The sequence below is a fragment of the Chroicocephalus ridibundus genome, chromosome 25, assembly GCF_963924245.1.
Source record: "Chroicocephalus ridibundus chromosome 25, bChrRid1.1, whole genome shotgun sequence".
NCBI lineage: Eukaryota > Metazoa > Chordata > Aves > Charadriiformes > Laridae > Chroicocephalus > Chroicocephalus ridibundus.
In genome coordinates, this window is record NC_086308.1 from 2,175,210 (window position 1) to 2,184,499 (window position 9,290).

The following is a 9,290-nucleotide window of genomic DNA, read 5'->3' on the forward strand; positions in this document are numbered from 1 at the left end:
GACTCCCTTTGCTGTCCCTGAATGTAGCAGAAATGGTGACGGTTTCTGAAATCCAAGAGAATCTCCTGCTGAGACGGGAGAGAGCTGTATAAGAACCTCTCTCCAACACTCTTGCAACTGTGGTTTCATGGCAATGGGAGTGCAGAGACTGAGAAGCCCTTTTTTCATGAGGAGAGGTTTATCTGAGAAATTGGGACACCAGGACTGGCCACCCCATTCCCACGAATCTGCTGCTGCAGAGCAGGGCTGACTCCTGGGCATCCGGCGGGCAGAGGTCCCGCTCCTCCTGGCACACCTGGACAGAACCAACCAGAGCTCCAGCCACAGAGCTGAATGAAGATCTGATAGAAATGGAAAAGCAGTGCAGAGTGTGAAGTATGAGAAATGGTGTGGATTTTGCCCTGAGAAGTCTCCCCTAACTTCTCAGTTTTTGTCTGAGAAGTTAGGCCTTTCTCCTAACTTCTTCAGTGATGAATACCCAGAGGCAGCAAATGTCCAACAGCAGCTCCATCACCCAGTTCCTCCTCCTGGCGTTCGCAGACACACGGGAGCTGCAGCTCTTGCACTTCGGGCTCTTCCTGGGCATCTACCTGGCTGCCCTCCTCAGCAACGGCCTCATCATCACCGCCATCGCCTGTGACCACCGCCTCCACACCCCCATGTACTTCTTCCTCCTCAGCCTCTCCCTCCTTGACCTGGGCTCCATCTCCACCACTGTCCCCAAAGCCATGGCCAATTCCCTGTGGGGCACCAGGGCCATCCCCTACACAGGATGTGTGGCCCAGCTCTTATTCTTTTTCTTTTTCATGTCAGCTGAGTATTTTCTTCTCACTGTCATGGCCTATGACCGCTACGTTGCCATCTGCAAACCCCTGCACTACGGGACCCTCCTGGGCAGCAGAGCTTGTGTCCACATGGCAGCAGCTGCCTGGGGCAGTGGGTTTCTCAATGCTCTCCTGCACACGGCCAATACATTTTCCCTGCCCCTCTGCCAGGGCAATGCCCTGGACCAGTTCTTCTGTGAAATCCCCCAGATCCTCAAGCTCTCCTGCTCACACTCAGACTCCCTCAGGGAAGTTGGGCTTCTTGTGGTCAGTGTCTGTTTAGGCTCTGGTTGTTTTGTGTTCATCGTGCTGTCCTACGTGCAGATCTTCAGGGCCGTGCTGAGGATCCCCTCTGAGCAGGGACGGCACAAAGCCTTTTCCACGTGCCTCCCTCACCTGGCCGTGGTCTCCCTGTTTGTCAGCACTGGAATATTTGCCTATCTGAAGCCCCCCTCCATCTCCTCCCCAGTTCTCGATCTGGTGGTGGCTGTGCTGTACTCCGTGGTGCCTCCAGCCGTGAACCCCCTCATCTATAGCATGAGGAACCAGGAGCTCAAGGATGCCCTCTGGAAATTAATGACCAGGTTATTTTCTTCAGCCATAAACTGTCTCCTGCAAATCACTCATAATGTAATTCATTATACGCCAAGCCCGTCTTCTATAGGTTTGGTTAGGGGTTAGGTAACTGTGTGTTAGGTTTGGTTGAGGGTTTTGGCTTTTTCTTGCCTTTTTTTTTTTTTAAATTATATACTTTTGTCCACAAATAAATGTCATTATTTGAGATTTTTTTTTTACTACCTATCTATCCAAATTTCTGAGACTCACAGCGTCATGCCTAAAATCCTTCTTCTCAGGCCTTTTCTGGAGCTGCAGGGGTAGAGCCGGAGCGCCGAGGAGGAGGGGAAAGAATCCCAGTACTTGCAGAGCACCAACACTTGTTCTTTCCGGGGCTGCTCTATTTTCACTTCCACACTCGCCTTCTGAGCCCCTGTGTTGATCTAAGGCCTGAGTGCTCTGGCAGCTTGGTCATGGTGCTGCTGTGTAGCAGCTCTGTGATCACAGGCAAGGAGAAGCAATGGGCACCTCTGAGAAAAAGCTCGTCTGCATAACAGAGTTTCAGCCATGAAAGGGGATCTGCTCAGGGCAGCGCAGGAAGGATCAGGTCTTCTTCCACAGTTGCTGTCAAGAGCGTTCCTTCAAACGTGCCCTGGTGAGGGATGCCCAGTAAAGAGGTAAAGAGTGTGCGTGTGCAGGGTGAGGGCACACACAACAGTGTCCTTGCACAGCCACACCTCCAGGGACAGAACTGAAGGACCAGCAGAGCGGGGTCTGGTCTGTGCCTTTGTTTGCTGGACACCCCGGGGAAGCTGTCCCAGGGCAATCGTCACAGAACAGACACCTGAAACCACCATTTGCAGAACTGGACGCCTACGCAAACCCAGAGAGGATGTTTGTCTGCCTGTGGAGAGACACCGAATAACGAGGTCAGAAGTCCCTGTTTGCATGGTTCAGAGGAGATTTCGGCATGCACACCGTGTGCATGTGGGGACATGAACCCGAGAGAGCACAAGCACCAGCAGCTGTTCTTAGAAATGCCCAAAAGTGCTGTGGGACAGGCAGTGTCCCTTCATTGGAGAGTAACGTCCCCTGGGAAACCCCCTGAATGCAGCACTGGGATGGGCTTCCTTGACCCCAGGTCCCTGTGTCCAGTCCTCACGCCGTGGGGCATCTCAGAGAGGTGCCGAGCAGGGAGACACAGCGCGGGGCTGAGGTGCTGCCGGCCTCTGGGAGTGGCAACAGGAGGCCATGGAGTCTGCTGCAGGGCCTCTGCCCGTGCCAGGGAAGGACTCGTGTCTCTGAACAGCCCTGCCAGAGCCCTGTCAGTGCTGGGTGTGTCTCCAGGAACAGCCTGTGTGCTTCTTAGCAACAGACCAGGACAAAATAAGGTGAAAAAACTAATGGGTCAAAATAAAAGTAAGTAGAAGGAGGGAAAAATCATCTAATAAAAAACATTTAAAAATAAAGAAAAAGCTTAAAAGCAAAGGCCACATGCAGAAGAAAAGGCAAATCAAGGAAGATTTTTTCTCTATTTCCCATCATCAGACAATGTCAAGTCACCTCCTGGGAGGCAAGGATTCAGTACATGTAGCGGTTTTTATGGAAGACAAATGTGTTCAAAGCGAATGTCCTCCCAATTCCTTTCTCTCAGCTTTTATTGCTGAGAATGTTGCCACATTGCATGGAATATCCCTTTGGTCAATTCAGTAAAGCTGTCCCATCTATGGCCCATCCCAACCACTTGCCCACCCCGAGTGTACTACCTTTAGAGGAGGTTGGAGGGACAGCCTTCATGCAGTGCGAGCGCTGCTCAGCGATAGCCAAAACACTGGTGCGGGATCAGCACCATTCTAGGCACGAGTAGGAAGCACAGCAGGGTATGGCTGCTATGGGGAAAGTTAACTCCATCCCAGCCAGACCCGGTACAAGGTTGTTCAGGGGTCTCTTCCAACCTGAACCATTCCAGGGTTCAATGAATCTCTCCTTGGAGAGCTCTTTGAAGACAGAATAGAGAGAGGAAGAAGAAGAAACAGAGCGGCAGAAGTAGAGATGCAAAATGCACCATTCTAAATATAGAAGTTCCTCTGAGGAACATTTCTCCCCTCAAAATATTGGTAGGAAATCTGTGAGATAAAGCTGATGAAAGAAGCTCCCTTTTTTCTGCTCAGGGACTGGGCCACAAGGAGGGTGATGGGTGGGTATGGACTCATAGAATCACAGACTCATAGAATGATAGAATGTATTGGGTTGGAAAGGACCTTGAAAGGTCATCTAGTCCAAGCCCCCTGCAGTGAGCAGGGACATCTTCAACTAGATCAGGTTGCTCAGAGCCTCATGCAGCCTGGCCTTGAATGTCTGCAGGGATGGGTCCTCCACCCCCTCTCTGGGCAACCTGGGCCACTGTCTCACCACCCTCAGTGGAAAGAACTTCTTCCTAGTGTCTAATCTAAACCTGCCCTGCTCTAGTTTAAAACCATTGTCCCTCATCCTATGGCTACATACCCTTGCAAATGTCGAGCCATTGACCACTACCCTCTGGATGCCATCATCCAACCAATTCCACATCCACTGAACAGTCCATCCATTCAATCCATATCTCTCCAATTTAGAGAGAAGGATGTTGTGGGGGACCGTTTCAAAGGCCCTACGAAGCCCCGATATACAACATCTGTAGCTCTTCCGCTGTCGACTGATGTGGTCACTCCATTGTAGAAGGCCACTAGATTGGTCAGGCAGGACTTGCCCTTGGTGACGCCATGCTGGCTGTCTCGAATCACCTTGCTGTCCTCCATGTGCCTTAGCATAGCCTCTAGGAGGATCTGTTCCATGATCTTGCCAGGCACAGAGGTGAGGCTGACAGGGCCATAGTTCGCAGGGTCCTCCTTTCTACCCTTTTTAAAAATGGATCTCATGGTAACAGCATCAGAAAAAAAAAATCCAATCAAAACAAAACAGAAAAAAAACAACAACACAAATTTGAACATCGTGGGAGCACAACTGGGATGGACAGACTAGTACACTGATATCACCCTCAGGGACTGAGCAGCTGCCTTCTGCTTCCTCATCATCTGGAGGCACTACAGTGTGTCACCCAAGTCAGACCCTTGGGTCACATGAACCATTTTTCAGTTCTGATAGACTATACTCATTATTTCTCCATCGACTCTGACAAGAGCCGAGTTACCCAGATATCCAGGCTGTGGACGGCATATTTCTCATGCAGTGACCGCTTGGAGTAGCTCTACTGACCTCTCTCCATATTTGCCATTCTACAGCTTTGAGAGGAGGAAATCACCCTGCAGCGCCTGGCCCTGTCCATGGCTACTCCAAGCCATAGCACTGATTCCTCACAGCCTTTCTGACTTTGGTCTTTCCGTCCTGGTGGGAGATGATATTATTGTCTTAATCCTGAATTTGTTGGGAACCCAAAAGGAGAGACTGGAGGCTGTTGGGTTACATGTAGGGCTTCAGAGAAATCAGGGAGTGCATTAACCTCACGCAAGGGCAGGAGATACTTCCCGCTGGAAGGGGTTATTTGTGCTATTGGCCACACAGCCACCCAAGGCAGCTGGGGTAAGAATCACTCAACCAGGTTTTAGGCATTGGGGTGAAATGAATCTGCACAAATACAGAGATTTGCAGTGTAGTGACGTGACCCCGTCCTTTTTTCCTTCTCATGCACGCAGCTCAAATACAAGCTTTGTCTCCAGGCCCCTTCTGGATGTGAACCATCATGCAGACAACAGAAACAGTGTGAGTTCAGCCTCTCGGGGCAAACTTTGTCTAACGTGGGGATAACGTGGGGCACAGGCACAGGTTTGAACGCAGAGAGGTGGAGGTGCGGAGAAGCCTTTTCTGTTGCTGCGCCGTTGAGGTAAACCCAGATTGAACAGGTTTCTTTTCTGCTTCCCTGGGTTTTTTGGAGTTTGTTTTTTATTCCCCTTCCATGAGTTTAGCAGTTTCCCTTTGAGCAGCTAAATCTCATTTTTCAGTTTCTCCACTTTTTAAAGACATAGCTGAGTCATGACTGACATCTCATGATGGATGAGGGAAATGTCTCAGCCTGCAACTGGGAATAGGTGAAGTTGTGAGGAGATAAATGTGTTGCTTCAGACAACAACTGGTATGAATACAGCAAAAATAGAGAGTGAAGGTGAATGAGCAGGAAAAAAAGGAAACCTGCCCAGTCCATAGAGCTCTGCAGAAGGGGGCTGGAGCTGTACATAACATGAGGTGATACAAGTGGGATCACGACTTAGAGAAAATTTTTCAGCAAGGCTGTGTGAGAGAGGACCAGATAAACAAGAGACTCCACAGTGTGCGGAAGTGATGGGAAGAAAGGTCTTGGGGTAAAAGCGTGAGAAACAACGGGAGAGATTTGGGTTGCAGAGATTTGAAGTAGTCCTGTCCAGGTCTGAGAGGCCGAGTTTCAGAGACAAGGGAAAATAGAGAAACTCTCAAGCATGTTTTGGAATTTGTGGTACTATCACTAACAACAGAGAGGACGTTGCTGCAAGGGAACTCTTATTCTTCATGATGATGCACTAAAGCTCTTTTATTTCCTTCCCAACACTTACTGTTACTTGTCAAAGTAGCTGTAATTTTCAGTAATTAGCCTCTGGCACAAAGTTCTCAGGACAGTGTTTTTGCTCTCGCTGCTATCTCTTTGTCACCATTTAAAGATGACACCTCGTAGACAGAATTGCCCTGAATTCATGCCCGCTTTGTGTATTTTCTCCCTGGTTCCAGTAAGAGGTGGAGGGTGGGAATAGGGAAGTTGGTCCAGGCCAAGGTACAGATCCCAGATCTCTGGAAAGGCACAAAGGAAGGCAAATTTTTCATGCGGTGGTGTGACCGGCATCCACTGCTCCTGACCCCTGGAGTACCCTGACACAACACCGTGACCTGCATTTCCAGTCTGCTGAGTCCGAACTGTGCAGCAGAGATCCTAGAAGCTCTGAACTGCCTTCGTCTGCCCTGCGTTTCAGCACGTCAAATGAAAGTAACCGAGTCAAAGAGTTGGTTTTGAGCTTCTTCACAGCCTAAAGCGCCACATGGGTAAGGAGACTGGCCAGGAAATGTAAATAATCAAAGGTAGGATGAGACACCTACAGAGCACAGGATAATGCCACCCTGAATTGTCCCAGGAGCTGAAGAAAACCTCACCTGTAGCTGACTCTCTTCTCCTGGGGCACACTGCAAGGCACAGGCTCATGGAAGGGTTTTTGGGAAAGGGGTTGATGGGGGATCCTCTGGCCCAGCCTCTCACCAAAAGGTAGGGTTGTCAATCCCCAGGTCAGGTTGGGTGACATTCTGGGGAGCTGAAAACCTCCAAAGATGGAGATAACAGAGAGTCGATGGGTGTCCTGCTGCAGGGCAACGTCCGCCTAGTCCGTGTTTCCTAATGCTCAGTATAAATCTCCATGGAGGATGCTTGCCGCTGTTGTCTCTGCCAAACATCCTGGAGGTGGATTGTCTCCACCTTCATCTCTCCAGGAAGATGGCACCTGCTCTTAGACTGCCCTGTGCCTCCCCTTCAGCAGATTGAAGAGGCCCAGTTGTCTCAGCCTCTCCACACAGCTCATGTGCTTCAGGCCCCTAACCCCATCCTCACAGACTTCCTCTGGACTTTCTCCAGTTTCTCCATCCTCCTTTCCCAATAGGATCCATATATGGCATCCACCATAACTCCCACACCCTTCTCCCCAGGAAACTCCTCAGCCAGTCGGGTCACAGCCTGTCCCAGTGCACAGGCTTTGTTCTGCCCCCAGTGCACACCTTGCCCCCTTTGCCTTACGAAACTTCACTTCAGGAGGTTTCATTTGGCCAAATCCCCAAGTGCGTCGAGGTCCCTCTGGACTGAAAGGCCAAATCATCAGCATTTAAGGTTTGATGGACAGTGCCTCAAACCAGATAAGCATATGGGGAATTGCAGGATGCTACAGGTCATGAAAGAGAATGATTTGCTTTATGGATTTGCCACCCAAGTTTGAAAATCAGCACACCAACCATCTCAGATATACCCCAAGGTTGTAAGAAAAATGAAAAGCGTGGCCAAGGGGGAATGGATGGACAGGGAAACCGTTCATTTTGGAGGGTAGTTGGATAAAAAAAAGAGAAGCAATTGTCGTTTCAAGGAATGAAAAGGTCAGGACTGTTTTGGGGCACCTCTGAAGCACCCTGGCACCTGATCTGAATTACTTCTGTGGTGAGAGACAACCTAAGAGCTTTCCCTAATTTGAAAAAATGAAGGGGAAGAAAGGACAGTCATATTTAGGCTGGAAGGGACGTTGGGAGGTGTCTCGAGCAGCCTCCTGCAGGGCCAGATGAGATTACCGAGGGCTTTCTCCAAACACATCTTGGTCACTTTCCAGAAGAGATCCAGTGCACGCTCCCTGGGAAACAGCTTCCAGCACTTGACTATCCTTATGCTGGAAAAATTTCTCCCTGTATCTGCCCTGACCCTCTCGTTTGTCATCGCATTGCCTCTTGTCTTTGTGTCTTGTACCATGGACGTGAGGCTGACAGTCTTCAGAATGAAAAGTCTGGGAAGATCATGGAACAGATCCTCCTAGAAGCTATGCTAAGGCACATGGAAGACATGGAGCTGATTTGAGACAGCCAGTATGGCTTCACCAGGCTCATGTCCTGCCTGACCAAACTAGTGGCTTTCTACAACGGCGTGACTGCATGAGTGGGCAAGGGGGGAGCTATGGATATCATCTCTCTGGACTTCTGCAAGGCCTTTGACACGGTCCCACACAACATCCTTCTCTCTAAGTTGGAGAGATATGGATTTGATGGGTGGACTGTTCGGTGGATAAGGAACTAGCTGGATGGTCGCATCCAGAGGGTAGAGTGGTCAATGGCTCAATGTCCAGATGGAGAGGGGTGGCAAGCAGTGTCCCTCAGGGATCCGTACTGGGACCGGTGCTGTTCAACATCTTCATCAATGGCATAGACAGTGGGATCAAATGCACCCTCAGCAGGTTTGCTGATGACACCAAGCTGAGTGGTGCGGTTGGCCTGCCTGAGGGACAGGATATCATCCAGAGGGACCTGGCGAGCTAGAGATGTGGGCCTGAGCAAACTTATGAAGTTCAACAAGGCCAAGTGCAAAGTCCTGCACTTGGGTCGGGACAACCCTCATTATCAATACAGGCTGGGGGATGACGTGATAGAGAGCAGCCCTGTGGAAAAGGTCTTGGGGGTCCTGGTGGATGAAAAGCTGGACATGAGCCAACAATGTGTGCTTGCAGCCCAGAAGGCCAATTGCATCCTGGGCTGCATCGAAAGAACCGTGGCCAGCAGGTCCAGAGAGGGGATTCTCCCCCTCTACTCTGCTCTCATGAGACCCCACCTGGAGTATCGTGTCCAGCTCTGTAGCCCCCAGCAGCACAAGAGGGACATGGACTTGTTGGAGCGGGTCCAGAGAAAGGCCACGAAGATGATCCGAGGGCTGGAGCACCTCTCCTATGAAGAGAGGCTGAGAGAGTTGGGGTTGTTCAGCCTGGAGAAGAGAAGGCTCCAGGGAGACCTTATAGCGGCTTTCCAGAACCTGAAGGGGGCCTATCAGAAAGCTGGGGATGGGCTGTTTGCAAGGGCATGTAGCGATAGGATGAGGGGCAATGGGTTAAACTAGAGCAGAGTAGGTTTAGATTAGACTTTAGGAAGAAGTTCTTTCCACTGAGGGTGGTGAGACACTGGCACAGGTTGCCCAGAGAGGTGGTGGAGGCCCCATCCCTGGAGACATTCAAGGCCTAGGCTTGATGAGGCTCTAAGCAACCTGCTCTGGTTAAAGATATCCCTGGTAAAGCAGTTCTTCAAGTATGAGAGTGTGCAGAACCATCGTCAGGGCAACAGGCAGAGCTATCAGGAGAGAAGCTTGGGGAAACAGGAAAGTCATGG

The 9,290-nt window shown here is 50.4% G+C and overlaps 1 protein-coding gene across 1 annotated transcript; it reads left to right on the plus strand.

Annotated features, from left to right (window-relative positions):
- Positions 1-491: 491 nt before the first annotated feature.
- LOC134527046 (olfactory receptor 14J1-like) lies at positions 492-1,933 on the plus strand. The gene is made up of 2 exons (XM_063359391.1): positions 492-1,408; positions 1,828-1,933. Exons 1-2 carry the CDS (start codon positions 492-494, stop codon positions 1,931-1,933), a joined length of 1,023 nt encoding a protein of 340 aa, XP_063215461.1.
- Positions 1,934-9,290: the final 7,357 nt, after the last annotated feature.

Bases quoted from the DNA above. Each gene is read 5' to 3' on its own strand.
- LOC134527046 (XM_063359391.1), top strand. From the start codon at position 492: ATGTCCAACAGCAGCTCCATCACCCAGTTCCTCCTCCTGGCGTTCGCA. The intron at 1,409-1,827 runs GTTATTTTCTTC...TGTTGATCTAAG, and splicing joins CTCTGGAAATTAATGACCAG to GCCTGAGTGCTCTGGCAGCT.